The following is a 14,170-nucleotide window of genomic DNA, read 5'->3' as shown; positions in this document are numbered from 1 at the left end:
TGTGCGGCACCGGCTCTGTCTGTGTGCGGCACCGGCTCTGTCTGTGTGCGGCACCGGCTCTGTCTGTGTGCGGCACCGGCTCTGTCTGTGCGGCACCGGCTCTGTCTGTGTGCGGTACCGGCTCTGTCTGTGCGGCCCCGGCTCTGTCTGTGCGCCTCAGCCCCGGCGCTGGGAACTGCAAAATGCTTCATTCCACAGCAGGACGTGGCGTTGTGCTCCACAGGCAAAGCTCTGTGTCCCGCCCCGTGCCAGCAGTGCGGTGGTGCTGGAGACGGGTCAGAGCCAGGATTTGTTGGGCTCCGCTGATGTGGCTGCCCTGGGGGAGAAATGTAGCAGCGGGAAGGAGGTGCTTGGTTCTGATACATGTAGCAGCCACAGTATAGTCTGCAGCAGCCACAGTATAGTGTTTTAATTCAGGGATTTCGGAAGTTTGTCGTAATTTCTAGAATTTTGCATGTTGTTAGAGAGTTTTCTCTGCATTATTTGAGAGGTCTTTCACATGCTAGGATATGCAGCTCTTGTTCTGATTTCGCCTTGGCCTTTATAATGAACAAGTATGTTTGAATTTCTTAGCAAAATTGCATCAATGTTTTATTTTTACCCCTTTCTATAACATGATATTACTGCCTTCTTTCTCACTTTTGTGATCTGTACSATGCAATGACACTTAAGCTTATACTCAGAGATATGTATATATTTTATGTAGAGAATGTAATGGTTTTTAAATATAAAAACCTGTAACAAAGCTGTTTGTTAAAATCTTGTAAGCACTGTGTCCTGCCAGAATTCTGCATTTGGTTAAGTGTGGAAAGAAATACATAATAGTTCATCTTATTGTTTGGATGCTTCCAGTTCAGATAGTTAAATAAGTTGTTTCAACAGTAAAGAAACCATACACAATTGTCCAGATCTTCTCAGATAACTTTTGACTGGCAGAAGGAGTTTAGCTTGCTTTTTTTTTTTTTTTTTTTTTTTTTTTTTTTTTGTGTGTGTGTTAGTGAAGTAGGTGGAAAGATCTGTACATCTCCTTTTTATCTCTGAGCTCTTCTTTGGATATGTCATTGTATGTGTGTGTGTGTTAGTGAAGTAGGTGGAAAGATCTGTACATCTCCTTTTTATCTCTGAGCTCTTCTTTGGATATGTCATTGTATGTGGGGAGTGGTCCCTAACATGAGAAGTACATGGACCTGTTTGGAAGTCCAGGGCAGGGCCCCAGAGATGCTGTAGGGGCTGGAGCASCTCTRCTGTGGRGACTGGCTGAGAGAGCTGGGRTTGTTCACTCGGGAGAAGGCTCCAGGGATACCCTAGAGACCCTTYCAGTGCCTAAAGRGGCTCCAAGAGAGCTTGTACACTTTGGTACAAGGGCATGGAGTGACCGAATGGAGGGGAATGGCTTTAAATTGACAGAGGGCAGGTTTAAATGAGGTATTAAAAAGAAATTMTTGGCTGTGAGGGTGGTGAGGCCTTGGCATAGGTTGCCCAGAGAAGCTGGGGATGGTGTCTGTGTCCATGGCAGGGGGTGGAACCAGCTGATCTTGAAAGTTCCTTCCAACCCAACCCATCCTGTGATTCTGTGGTTCTAGTCAGGTACTTAATGATATCGTACTCACTTGTTAAAATGTGGCATACAGGGACAGACAGACATATCTCTTTGATAGAGAGAAACATTCTCTGCATTTGACACTGAAACCATYGTGACACTCCTGGTGATAGTGTGCTGTGCCTCAGAATGCACTGGAAGCAGGGAGTGACTGCTGTTTTTTTTTCTTGCAGGCTTGCAGGAACTTTAAGCTTATAAAAAGAATAGAAAAATGACATTAAGGAAAGGTATGTGTATTTGTGCTTGTCTGATTGGTTTTTCTAATATCTTTTCTATCTGAGTTTCTCAGTCCTTTGGTTAWATTGATGAAGCTTTTTCTTCTTTATTTTCAGTGAACATTTCCATCCTTATAGTGGCTGTTATCATATTTTTGCTAGTTATTCATCATAATTTCCTAAGCCTCAGTGATTTCTTGAGACGGGAATTGTCAGGTATGTTGAGTTTTATTTTCATTAAAAAAATAAGTATTTTTTWAAGATTTGGTGGGTAAACACATGCTTTGGCCAGATAGAACTGGGAGGGAGAAGTTGGTGAAGTTATAGACATAGCAGAGGAGACCAAAGGTAAGTGCAGACTGYTGTAGCTCAGCTTTTTAGTACCATGTGGTGTGTGTGAATATGTGTGGTTAAATGTGTGCAGTTTGTTGTAAATGTGATGTTACTCTATTGATTAACCTCTCAGATTCTCAAAAGCTGTTGCTCTGATTTAGGTGTCTGATATTGGCTTGCTGTAATCCACACCTCAGCTCAGCCATCCAAGTGTGTAGCAGAAATAATTGATGTGTTGTGGATTTTAGTGGGATAATAATAATAATATATAATGCTATAAACAAGTACGTCATTTGTACTCCACAGATCCAAGCCCCTTAGGACTTCAGCCTATAGATTTCATTCCTGCAGCTCCCCAGAGGCTGACAGAGGAGAGGAATGACAAGGAGATTTCTGTGGTCATTGCAGCATCGGATGAGAGGCTCGGGGGTGCAATTGCAGCCATGAACAGCATTTATCAGAACACCAGATCCAATGTGGTTTTCCACATTGTTACTTTGAATGATACTGTGGATCACTTGAGGTAATGATCTTTGGATTTCCACAATACTGTGAACTTTAAGWGTCTCTGAGAAGAGAGTGAGCTGCCTTTCCCTGGGGCTGCACTCCCTGGACTCCCAGTCCCATCTGCTGCTGCCTATGGCAGCTTTTGGATAAGGCTGCTCTGGGAGTCCTACAGCCATTCCTCTGGTCAGGTTTCAGGGATTGAAAAGAGATGTCTTTTCCAGTGGGGAAAGKTAAAAGGTACTTCTACATTTCATCTAAGCACTTCAAATGCTGGCAATCATGTTTMTCCATTTTTATAGATTGTTCTTTGATCCTTGTATTTTTATTCCCTTCTGTCCACACTGATGGTTTTGGGAAGGACCTTCCAGATCACAGGACTGTGCATTTCTGATAAAATAAGAAGCAACCTTGTACCTTCCACTTGTCCCAGGTGTGCAGTTGCTGACCCTGGGCATGCCCCTGTGGCCACACAGGACAGCCCCAATGCCAGCCACTGATTATATCCCAGATGTGTTTGTTGGGTAGGGAAGTGAGTGGCCACATCACATCACATCACATCACAGTCAGCTGGATGCACAGCTGGATGTCAGCTGAAAAGCACTTTCTTGCTTTTCACTTGATTTTCAAGATCTGTGCCTTTCTTCTCTTTACAGGATGTGGCTGAGTAGCACTCCTCTGAAAAATATGAGATACCAAATATCAGAATTTGACCCTCGTGTCTTAGAAGGCAAAGTACAAGTGGATCCCCAAAAGGCAGACACCTTCAAACCTGTAAGGATGATGTTGATTACTTTTTGCAATTATTAGTTAATACCAATATATTTTGATGTTGGCTTTTGAACACAGCTAGGGATAAAAAATAGATCTGTTAGCACAGAAGCAACCTTTCATAATCAAATTCCTAAAATTCAATAAAAATAAATTTCTAGATAGTGAGAGATAGATTTGAATATCTACATATGCATGCCTAATATAATTTTCTGCTGCTAGCTACAGTGAAACACAGCAGCTGACATGTCAAGYATGCCAACAGCTCAGAGATGCTGGAGAAATAAGAAAGTCTAATATAGACTGGTTTTCAAGTTAGTTTTTCAATGCATACATTCACAGTAAACCAGGAATTGATGAAACCTGTTTCTTTTAAATTACTTGTAGGATATTGCTGCCTATTTTACTTCYTTGACAGAAGTTGCTTGTCTTAATGCCAGAAAAATTCACATTTATTTGGACAATTTTTTAATTTAATTCTTCACTTCTCTTGSTTTGCTGTTCTCACAGTTAACCTTTGCAAGATTCTACTTGCCCAACTTGGTACCTCATGCAGAGAAGGTCATCTATGTGGATGATGATGTGATAGTGCAAGGTATGGGACCTTTGTTAGCTGCCACTGGCCTCATGCTGAGGTCAGTATCTCATCTCTCACAGAACCCAAACWTTTCTGCTTCAAGRAAAGATGTAAAAACTTTGTAAATASGAGTGAATTGGGTTAAACTGGGTGTGTTTATCTGCTGTAACAATGGGCTGAACAAAGCCTAACTTGGCACTTAGTCAGGATTGTTTTTAATTTTCCTGTGCTTACTTCCATTTTCCAGATGATATTGTTGAACTTTACAACACTGCATTGAAACCTGGACATGCAGCTGCATTTTCAGATGACTGTGACTCAACCAGTAGTAAAGTTGCTGTCCGTGGAGCAGGCAATCAGGTTAGTTTTAGTCTTATTTAGTGATAACAATACTGTAGATCTCAGGCATCTGGGAATGTTCCAAATGCTGTAAACCTAAACATGTGACTGTCCCTGCCCAAACCAGTTTTACAAATAGGACCTACAGTTTTTGTTTAGGCATGGTAAATTACTTGGAACCTTTGTTGTGCTTTACAATGAGAGCAGTTCCCATTGTGGAACAGTGGGAGATCTGAGAACATCTGAGGGAGAATTTTTCACTTGTGAATGTATAAAAAGTTCTTCTTCTAAGTCTGGTACCATATTAATAATAAACTAGACTTCATTTGATTCACTAAGTTCCTATTTACTAAAATACTTGAGGACAGTGGGAATGTTACACCTCTTAAGCTTGCTTTCTCTCATTTTAAMAGAACAGATACTTCCTCTAACAGCTTCAACTTATGGCTGACTTTTGTGAGTTGTGCAGAATTTTTCTTCAGGATTTCCCCTATATTTTAAGCTAACTTCTACTCTTTTTTTTGCCCAGTATAATTATATTGGGTTTCTAGATTACAAAAAAGAAACCATCCGAAAGCTTGCCATGAAAGCCAACACCTGCTCTTTCAATCCTGGAGTTTTTGTTGCCAATTTGACTGAATGGAAATTACAGAACATCACGAAACAGCTGGAGAAGTGGATGACACTTAATGTGGTGTAAGTACCCCAAGCTGSGGGTGGTGGCAGCTCAGGGTTTGGTGTCTGCTGGGGGCATTTCCCTGTTGAATGAAGGGCAGTGTGTGTATCTCTGGATTCCTGTTGTGCTGCTGCAAGTGAAAAATCAACTAATCACCATCCTTTCCTAACTTCATTCCAACTTCTCTTCCAGTGAGGAACTTTACAGTAAGACTCTGGCTGGCAGCATCACAACTCCTCCACTGTTAATTGTATTTTACAAGCAACATTCCAGTATTGATCCCATGTGGAACGTCCGACATCTCGGTACGTAGGAAACATTTGTGATGCTGCTCGCCCAGGGTGTTTTTCCAGCTCTGTAGCTGGACACCTCACTGATGATGCTGCAAAGTGTGCTTTTATTCCCCCATTCTGCCCCTTGTTCTTTAGGAAAACAGCTTTGCAATACCAACTTGGGCCTTGTGGACCTGAGCTGGGGGTTCTTGAATTGTTTTACTTACAAAATTTTTCCACAAATATATTGTATCTGATGTGATCCRAAGGGTTTCTTCCAAAACTATTGAGAACAGACATTTGTGTCTGTTCTATTGGTAAAACCCCAGTGCTGGGAGAGCTTTTACAGGTTTTGTTTCTGATGAACAATACATAAGCTGTTGAATTCATCTGGGTGTTAAGAGGGTTTTAAAGAACTTGGAAGTTAAGGTAGCGTATGAAGGTAGGCATGGAGAGAGATCAAAGTGGCAATCAGTTGCACCTGACTGGTTTTCACTTTGCCCTTATTTGTGCCTCCCCCTTTCTCCATAAATGATAAGATGTCCCTTGTTAAATCCTTTGTTTTGAAGTTGATGTTTGCACATTGGTGTTTCTGCTGCCTTTATTTCAGGCACTAATGCTTCTATTTCAATTAAAGGGTCTAGTGCTGGGAAAAGGTACTCCCCTCAGTTTGTGAAAGCTGCCAAGCTGCTCCATTGGAATGGACATTTCAAACCCTGGGGAAGAACAGCTTCCTATGCAGAAGTCTGGGAGAAGTGGTAYGTCCCTGACCCTACAGGCAAGTTCAACCTGATCCGCAGACACTCGGAAGCCTATGAAGCAAAGTAGAGTCCATTTGAATAAAGGATGGTGTTTTCTCAGGAAACTTCTGGAGCCAAGCAGAGCTTTTTTTTCAGCCAGCTTGTATGACAAAGCTGTCCTTGCCTTCTGGAGCACAAGATGATGTACTCATTCAGGTGCTGTTCTGAAATGCACAGGTCCAAAGGAGGCTCATGTCACCTGTGTGACACAAGATGCTCCTCCAGCAGCACTACAGAACACAAGGGAAGATCTCCACCAATGAGCACTTGTTTATGTCATTTTAGTCATGTTCTGCTCTTTACTACAAGTCTTCTAGAGGAGGATCACTTTGTCAGTTACAGAAACAAAGTTTCTAAGAACAAGATACAAATATAGCTGGTACCTGCGCCAGCAAATCTTGCACAATGTACTGTAATTAAGAGCTGCCCGGGTTTTGTTCAGTTTTGTTGTTGTTTGCTTTTGTTATCCTGTGAAATAATTCCCTCAACAACCCTTTCTTGCATGAAATCTCTCCCCAACCATTTCTGTTTAAATCTTTCTTGCAGAATTCTGCAAAACTGAAKCCTTTTTGAAAGATGAATCCTTCAAGTATTATTTCACTATGCAAAATGGTTTTGACTGACAGTGAACACTAAACCCTTTTTTTGTAAAGCAGTGGATGAAACTTTGTTCAAAAATAAAGCTAATTAACATGCTGACTCCAGCCTCAGGTAAATGGCAATCTAATTCCAGTCTTGATCTAATCAGTGTTTCCTTTATACTTAAATACAAGTAGCAAGTTATTGATGCCGCAATCAACTGATCCCATGGAATTCTAAAACAGTGCAAAATACTTAWTTTGGAGACCAGGCTACATGAATTACAGATTAATTTTGTTATTGTTGAGTTTCTCAGAGTTCTCTTCAACAAGCTTGCTTCTGCTATAATTTTTCCTRCTATGCCTTTCCAAGTCTGGGAACTCATCAAATGAGATGCCTGTGCCCTCTGCAGCCAGCTGCCCATCACCTGTGCTACAGGAAACTTGATCCTTTTTTTTTATAGTTGTACCGTTAAGTTTAAGGAGTAGTTATTATTAGCTGATACATCCCAGCAGCTMTTGGGCCAGCCCTTCCAATTAATAGAGGTTCACACGCAGGTTGCTTGTGAAGAGCCCTTGGTGGAAGATGTTCAGACAAAAGGCTTTGTGTTCATGCAGTGACAGCTGAGTCTGCCTGGCCTGATACAGGGCAGGAGAATTAAAGGGCTCATTSCTGCCCATGAATGTAGTCTTAGTTCTGCTTTCTCATTTATTAGGATTTCAAACTGCTTTTCTCATTGCRGTCTGCATTTATCATTGTTTTTTAAAGACAAAAGGTGCATTCTCTGAAAAGGTCTTTTTATAAGGCAAAACAACTAAGCAAATCTATTAGGATATTTTTTAATAGGCTTTAATATAGCAAATAAACTTTATGACTTAAGGCTGAATAACAATCAGTTTCCTAGACCTGTATAAAATCTGGAACTATCACAAGAAATGACTATTATATACATTATTTGACATAGCAAGAATTGAGTCTTTGCAGCAGCTCTGGTTATGCAGCACTCGTCCAGCTTCTGCTGCAACAAATCTTCCTGATTGTTCTGAAAGCCAGTAGTAACTCTCCAAACCGTGCCTTCACACATAGTCTGTATTAAAATCATAGGCATCATCTTCATCTGCTGGTTTATCTAAGCTGAAGGACAGTGATCTGGAACGTTCATTTCCTGAGAAGAGAAAATCGTGTTAGTGAAATCAGTGCAGGTGCTGGAGTACCAGGGATCATCCTTCAAGCCAAGGTTCTAAATACACACCTGCCACCTGCTCTTTGGAATTTGTGGGACTTCTTTGTTGTTTTCCAGGCTTTGCTTTCCTGGTGACTTGAACTTGGCTTTCCTACAAGTCAGAGAGGTCAGACATTATTCAAACATCACTAATGAAATCTCCCATGCAAATGAAACCTAACAGAGCCTGGGGACAGTGTGGAAGTCCCCTTGTATAGTTGAGACTCACTGCTGAGGCCAGGTGACTTGGAACAATGTTGTTTCCTTAATTAAGAAAAAGGCCAACCCTAGTAAAACCCTCATTTACCTCTTCAATATCATCATCATCATCATCTTCTTCTTCCATATCATCCTCATCATCATCACTTTCTGTGAATTCTTCCTCCTCCTCTTCTTCCTCTTCTTCCTCCTTGCTTGTTTCCATGTTTCCCCGCATTGATCCTTCCTCYATAATTTTATTTTCCTCTATTATCCCATTTGTCATACCAGCTGACTGAAATACAATGCTGCTTGCAGGACTGGGGTATTTCAAAGCTGCAGAAGACATAGGAAGTGTCTGTTCAGTCCCTGTCAGCCAGCAGAGATGAAATGCTCACCCCCTTGAGAGGACACATAGCAATTCTGCCTCCTCCCTGCCACAAACAGGGCTCCCACACAGTGCTCTGCCACCAAAGCAGGATAATTCTCTAAGAAAAAGCTTCCTCTGAGGCATCTTCAAAAGACTGCTAGGAGCTGGAAAACTTGGATCTGAATATAGTTAAGTTAACCTACTAGATAGCAGGAAAAAATTCTTTACTGTGAGGGTGGTGAGGCCTTGGCACAAGTTGCCCAGTGAAGCTGTGGCTGCCCCATCCGCAGAAGTGTTCCATGCCAGGCTGCATGGGGCTCTGAGTGATCTGGTGAGAGTGAAAGGTGGCCTTGCCCATGGCAGAGGAGTTGGAACAAGATGGTCTTTCAGGCCCCTTCTAACCCAGGTCAATCTGTGACTCTATGGTTAATGGTAGTTTATTACAATAACAATCTTACCTTGAACAGTCCTGCTGTTTTCTTGTTCTAGGTTATTTAAATTAAAGCCCTCCCGCATTTCAGCTGTTTTTTGTCCTGTAAGATAGGGTGGTGGCTTCTGAAGTCCTGGAGGTTGTGAGTAGTACTTTATTCTGGCTCTGAGAAAATAAAATTCAGCATTAAAAACCAACTAAAGGTAACATAGTTAAATCATTTTAAATAAAAATAAAACCTAGAGCACAAAGCTCTCAAATTGCTCAACCTAACTAATCATGTGCCATCATCTGTTTAACAGCAGTTCAGTAGCTATTTAAATTTGATTGTGAAGTTGGCAACAGTATTAAGTGGATAGTCCACTCCTGAGAGGAAAAAGAAATAGCAGACTTTGTCACTACAGACCACCTGCCTGTGAAACTATGAGCTGTAAAAGCAGCTGAGCCACTTGAGCAAGGGAGATAGTCACAGTCTGAATCTGAGTTACATTTATTCCTACCCTGTAAGAATATAGGAACCACCCTAAATTTCCACAGAAAGCTTGCCACATCCTTTCTGGTCTAGAGGAGAACTACATGGACTTGGCATTTGAGAGGAAAGCAGATTTCTTTAACAGTTACAGCCTAAGTCAGCAAAGTGTCTCTGGAGTAACTGCAACAGGCTTTGACTCTCCTCATGTATCTTTCACTACTTTAGAAAGTTACCTGTGGATGGCATTCTCTGAATCTGTTACACAATTCAGCTCTTTATCAATGTAAAATGTGAGAAAGCAAGGGGAAAGCCAGCCTCTCCTTTGCTGGACTTGGTGCTTCTGCTGTGCTGGATAATAGTGAGAAAAAGGTGAGCAGCATAGAGGAAAGTTCACAGCATACTTACCCTGTCCAGTCACAAAGCACTAATTTAGCCATATTTTCTATGTCAGGAACACCTCCCTTTTTCAGCATGCCTCTCTTCTGAGCCAGTAAAGATAAAAACTCTTCAGGGTCYCTGAAATCTGGGATATTATAGTGCATCATTACCTAGGGCAAAAAAAATGGTACAGTTAGAGATACCCACTTTTCTATCATTTTAGGAATAAAAGAGCAAATCAAGTTGGATAACAATGAGGACAGTATGTGAAAAGCTGTTTTTCTCTTRCATGTGGGAGTAAACATTATAAAGCAAAATGCCTACTTCATCAACAAACTCATCTGCCATTCACCCAGACTCGTGGGTGTAGAGACAGCACACTGGTCTGTGAAAACACTTCTCAGAACTGAAAGGCAATTAGGCTTAGGTTAATTTGCTTGAAACTAGAGTGAAATCAGAGTTGGATCTGAAGTCTTCACTGTAACTACAGGAGATTGAGGGAATATCATCATTTTTCACTCTCTGATTTTATGAGGAGGTCTTAAAAGCAGTGTTGTTTACTCTGGCTGTCAGGACCATGGCACACTGTTCAGCCTTCTGTTTATAAGGATGAAAGATCACTTGGCATTGCCACTTAGCACGGTATGGGGAAAGCAGTGCATAAAATATCAGAATTASCTAAAGCAAAATGAACTTTCCTTATTGGGCCTAACAAACCTACAGGGAAGGCTGATGCAGTGAGATGTAGAATAACGACGGAGCTCACCTGCTGCTTACTGCAGTGATTTATGATGGCATTTACTCCTTCAAGCACATCTGCTGGGTCTGCTCCCTCAGGGTCTATGACACATCTCAAGGCCAGAGCCAGGGCACTGTTGGAAGGATCTGCAATTATACTTGGACTGTCCAGTATCTTTGTCTGCTTRTCAAGGTGCACAATTTGCATGGACCTATTCAGAGAGAAATGCACTGTGAGTGGATAATCAGTGAAGGATGGTAATGGTGAGGGATGCCAGACACAAAGCTCAGTGTTGGATTGAATGTACTTCATACAGTCAGTTTCAGTGTTTTGTCATCATGTGCTTTGTGTAGGAYAGAAATTTAAACATACAAAACATCAAGTTTATACATCTGTATCCCCTGGAGAGAGCTTGCATTACACAGATCCTTTCATCTTGCACGATGAAATGTGCATTTCAAACTGCACACGGGCATACTTTGCCCCAAATGGATTGAAACACAAACTCAAGGTAACTGGAACACAACAAACAGGAAAAGGAACAGCTTTTCAGACTGAGCTTACTTGGTAACACCTCTTGCCAGGCCAACGTTGCAAGCACGCTTTCCTTTWAGACTGTTGATTATGCTGCTCTTTCCCACATTAGGGAAACCTGAAGGAAATCACATAAATCYCTGTAAGTTAAATAAGAAAACTCAGCTTTTTGACACTGATCAAAACTGCTTTTGTTCACGTCTCTTTGCTAAGGTACAGTGTGAGATCAGAGTTGGATCTGAAGTCTTCACTACAGCAGTAAGACAAAGCATGTATCCTCATTTCTCACACTTGTAGGATTTGTGGTGCTACATTCAGTGGTTTTTTTTTTGTCAGGCAGGAGGAAGGCAGTGCCAGTGGAGCACAAACCCTGCCTTCCTTATGCTCCCACAGATCTCTATGCTACACATGGAAGTGCACCATGGATCACTATCACCTGATGTACTACCAGTGAGAGCCTCAAAGTAAGAACAATGACTAGAAAGCACATTTGCACACCAGGTGTTAGCAGTTTTACCTAWTCCATTAATAAAGGTAAATAAAGTAGAAACTCTTCCTATTTCTCCAAACACTTACCTACTACCCCAACCTGAATGGCTTTGTCTTGGGTCCTGCCGTGGTCTTGAAGAAGTTTCAAAAGGCATTTGGTTCCAAAATTTTGAGAGGTTTCTGAGAAATCAACACGTGCACGTCTTTTTGTGACCTGTTCCTGCTACGGGATTCAAAGGCAAAAAAAACTCGTGGTCAGGAGCTATTTAGAAAGATAAAATATGGATACTTAGATTTATTCATCTACTGTAATTTCAGTGGCAAGAATTCCCCCCACTGTGCTGCAAAGCTCAGCTGAGGTGTAAAGACACATCCACCAGTCACAGAAGTGCAATAAATAAAGGGAAATGGAATTTAAAGATGTTTCAGCTTGTATGACTGCAAACACACATGGCTTCCTCATGGGGTGGCCTGCAGTGCTCTTACCATAGTCTTGTCCTTCATCAGCGTTGCTGATTTAAAAGCAACTGTTGGAAACTCCTTCTTCAAATAATTCAACCATTTCTCTACGTTGTCCTTTGGCACTAAATCTGGAAAGAAGAGCAGTTCTTTCACTCCTTAAATAAATCTTATTATAACAAATAATGTTTGGCTGAGAACTCCRGTAAAGTACTCAGCATATTCCCCAAAGGCACCCAATGACTCTTTTTCTGCCCTTGCAGAACACATCACAATTGTATTTCTGGCCTCTGTACTAGGTTTTTAATGCTGGGTTCTTGCTAGAAGACTCTGTATGGTACACACTGACTTTCTGTGAAGGATTATCCCACAACCCCTACAAAGGCTACTCTACTACTCTTACTCTTGTTGTCGCTCTTGGCATTTTATTTTCTTTTTTTACCTGCTGGTAACTCAGTAATTTCCAGCCCTTTTAGCGAGCTCAGAGTTGGATCTTATGTCTTCAATGGAATCTCAGATTCCTTTAAAATCTTCTTCATAGCTCACCGACTACAGAACAGTGGCCAGTAAAACTTTGAGAAAACCTGTGTTTCTTACCAATTTTGTTCAGAACCAACAGCAGCTTTTTGTTTCCTCCAGAGCAAGTGACAGCTTGCTCCAGCTGAGGACACCGGCAGCCCATTGGATCTCTTGCATCCAAAACCTCCAGAACTACATCTGAGGCCTCAAGCACCTGGGTCAGAAAAAAAGACAAGGTTCAAATAAGGCATCACAGACCAAATGACAACTCTAGAGTACTTGTGGCTTACAAAAATAGTTGTATACACTTTCTTTCTGTTGTGAAAGCCTTTACTTCAGTGTTCTAGTTTAGCACAAACTTTGTGTTCTAAACAGTAACACAAAAAAAGGAAAGTAACAAGATGTCTCATTGCTGACTCTCATCTAATTACATAAAAACAGTTTAAACKTTTCACCTTCTGGAGCTCCCTGCAGAATGATTTCTTTGAATTTTTATTCAGCAGCTTGTTAGTCTTTCCTTTAGATTTGCCAGAGGATTCCTGAAGCAGATAAAAACAGAAGCGAATGACTAAAATGAGAATTAGTGTCTAATACTTGTGTGCATATTCATCACAAAAATGTAACATGTACCATGTTGCTTAAGAAGGTGCAGTTTCAGAATGACTTCTACAGGTTCAAAGAAYCAAAATCATACAGGACACCTACCTTTCCCTCTGCTTTTGCCTTGACTTCAGCTGCATTCTTTTTAGCTTCCAACTTCCTCTTTTTTTCATGTTCTTTCTGTCTGTTGAGCTTCTGCTTTTGTTTTAGTTCTTCAAGCTAATTGCAAACAAAAACCCAAGCCAGATAAAACACCTTTGAAGATGGTAAGGAAGAATGCTCTTTGTCCCCATTTCTGACCCAAATCCCTGAGACAGCTCAGTTACAAGTCCTGGCTGTCCAAGTGACTTTGGGAACTCTTTTTTTGCATCCTACTCAGAGGCAACCATCCACTAGCTTGATCCCAAAAGGGCAGCTCTGCAGCAACCACTGCAGCTGATAAAGGTGCTGCTCCCATGTCACACGCTAAATAAAGGAACAAATTGTTGCACACTGCAAAGTGCTGGAAATACATTATTTGTCCAAAGCACGTGTCTATAGGAGCATCTACAATCTGCCATGACTGCACCTCTTGAGTGCACACTTATGCACACAAAGCTTCCTTGAAACCAGGGATGGTCTCAGTTCTTGTCCTCTTTACCACAAACTGTATTTTACCCTCTGCTTTCTTTGCTCYGCTTCCCGCAGCAGCTCTTCCTTAAAGGGCGCAGCACTGGGAATTCCGGGATCTTTTTTGGGCTTTTTGTGTCCACGTTTCTTGGCCTCCTTCCTGACTTTTCGGTGGTGTTCTCTGATCTGAAGAGAGGARCAAGGAAACYTTCTCAGTCTAAGGCCAAAAGCTTCAATGTACCGGCCCCCAAAATGCAAAATGCAGCGATGGGGGCCCGGCACGGCCGGGACTCACCTTCTTCTGGATCTTGTAGCGCTTGTGGCAGCTCAGCCTCTTGCTCGCCTTCCTCAACTCTGCAGTGCACCGGGCCCGTCAGCGCCGTGTGCTCACACACACACATCCCTCGCCACCGGGGCCGCGACCGAGCTCCCGCCCCGGCGTTCCTCCGGGATCCCGGCCCCAATTCCCCGCCCCGAGCCGGGCC

General features: G+C 42.0%; 2 protein-coding genes and 4 non-coding genes across 7 annotated transcripts in view; 1 reads left to right on the top strand and 5 right to left on the bottom strand.

Annotated features, from left to right (window-relative positions):
* Positions 1–7,448, top strand: part of GLT8D1 (glycosyltransferase 8 domain containing 1) — a 9,143-nt gene extending 1,695 nt beyond the window's left edge. For both annotated transcript variants that reach the window (XM_057374816.1, XM_057374817.1), the window contains exons 2-10: positions 1,774–1,827; positions 1,933–2,031; positions 2,455–2,671; positions 3,309–3,426; positions 3,934–4,018; positions 4,248–4,360; positions 4,869–5,035; positions 5,208–5,320; positions 5,925–7,448. In XM_057374816.1, the coding sequence (XP_057230799.1) occupies positions 1,812–1,827; positions 1,933–2,031; positions 2,455–2,671; positions 3,309–3,426; positions 3,934–4,018; positions 4,248–4,360; positions 4,869–5,035; positions 5,208–5,320; positions 5,925–6,115 (1,119 nt within the window). In that variant the 5' untranslated portion in view covers positions 1,774–1,811 and the 3' untranslated portion in view covers positions 6,116–7,448. The remainder of the gene's footprint in view (positions 1–1,773; positions 1,828–1,932; positions 2,032–2,454; positions 2,672–3,308; positions 3,427–3,933; positions 4,019–4,247; positions 4,361–4,868; positions 5,036–5,207; positions 5,321–5,924) is intronic.
* Positions 7,449–7,520: 72 nt separating this feature from the next.
* On the bottom strand, positions 7,521–14,058 carry GNL3 (G protein nucleolar 3; the record flags this gene model as incomplete). Its single annotated transcript, XM_057374810.1, has 14 exons — positions 7,521–7,831; positions 7,919–8,000; positions 8,196–8,422; positions 8,915–9,051; positions 9,764–9,906; positions 10,503–10,686; positions 11,040–11,127; positions 11,586–11,721; positions 11,985–12,088; positions 12,555–12,690; positions 12,932–13,015; positions 13,182–13,295; positions 13,734–13,871; positions 13,981–14,058. Coding segments are annotated over 14 exons (1,740 nt in total), but the record flags the coding sequence as incomplete, so codon positions are not given.
* LOC130578625 (small nucleolar RNA SNORD19) lies at positions 10,178–10,253 on the bottom strand. The gene has a single exon (XR_008965906.1). It is a non-coding gene; the product is annotated as a small nucleolar RNA SNORD19 (small nucleolar RNA).
* Positions 10,752–10,827, bottom strand: LOC130578626 (small nucleolar RNA SNORD69). The gene has a single exon (XR_008965907.1). It is a non-coding gene; the product is annotated as a small nucleolar RNA SNORD69 (small nucleolar RNA).
* On the bottom strand, positions 11,223–11,296 carry LOC130578624 (small nucleolar RNA SNORD19). Its single transcript, XR_008965905.1, has one exon. It is a non-coding gene; the product is annotated as a small nucleolar RNA SNORD19 (small nucleolar RNA).
* Positions 12,426–12,501, bottom strand: LOC130578623 (small nucleolar RNA SNORD19). The gene has a single exon (XR_008965904.1). It is a non-coding gene; the product is annotated as a small nucleolar RNA SNORD19 (small nucleolar RNA).
* Positions 14,059–14,170: the final 112 nt, after the last annotated feature.

This window comes from Malurus melanocephalus, unplaced genomic scaffold (assembly GCF_030028575.1).
Source record: "Malurus melanocephalus ecotype Western Australia unplaced genomic scaffold, MMel_1.1 scaffold_233, whole genome shotgun sequence".
Taxonomy (NCBI): Eukaryota; Metazoa; Chordata; class Aves; order Passeriformes; family Maluridae; genus Malurus; species Malurus melanocephalus.
Note: the sequence above shows the minus strand (reverse complement) of the source record. Positions and strands in the feature narration are given on the sequence as shown.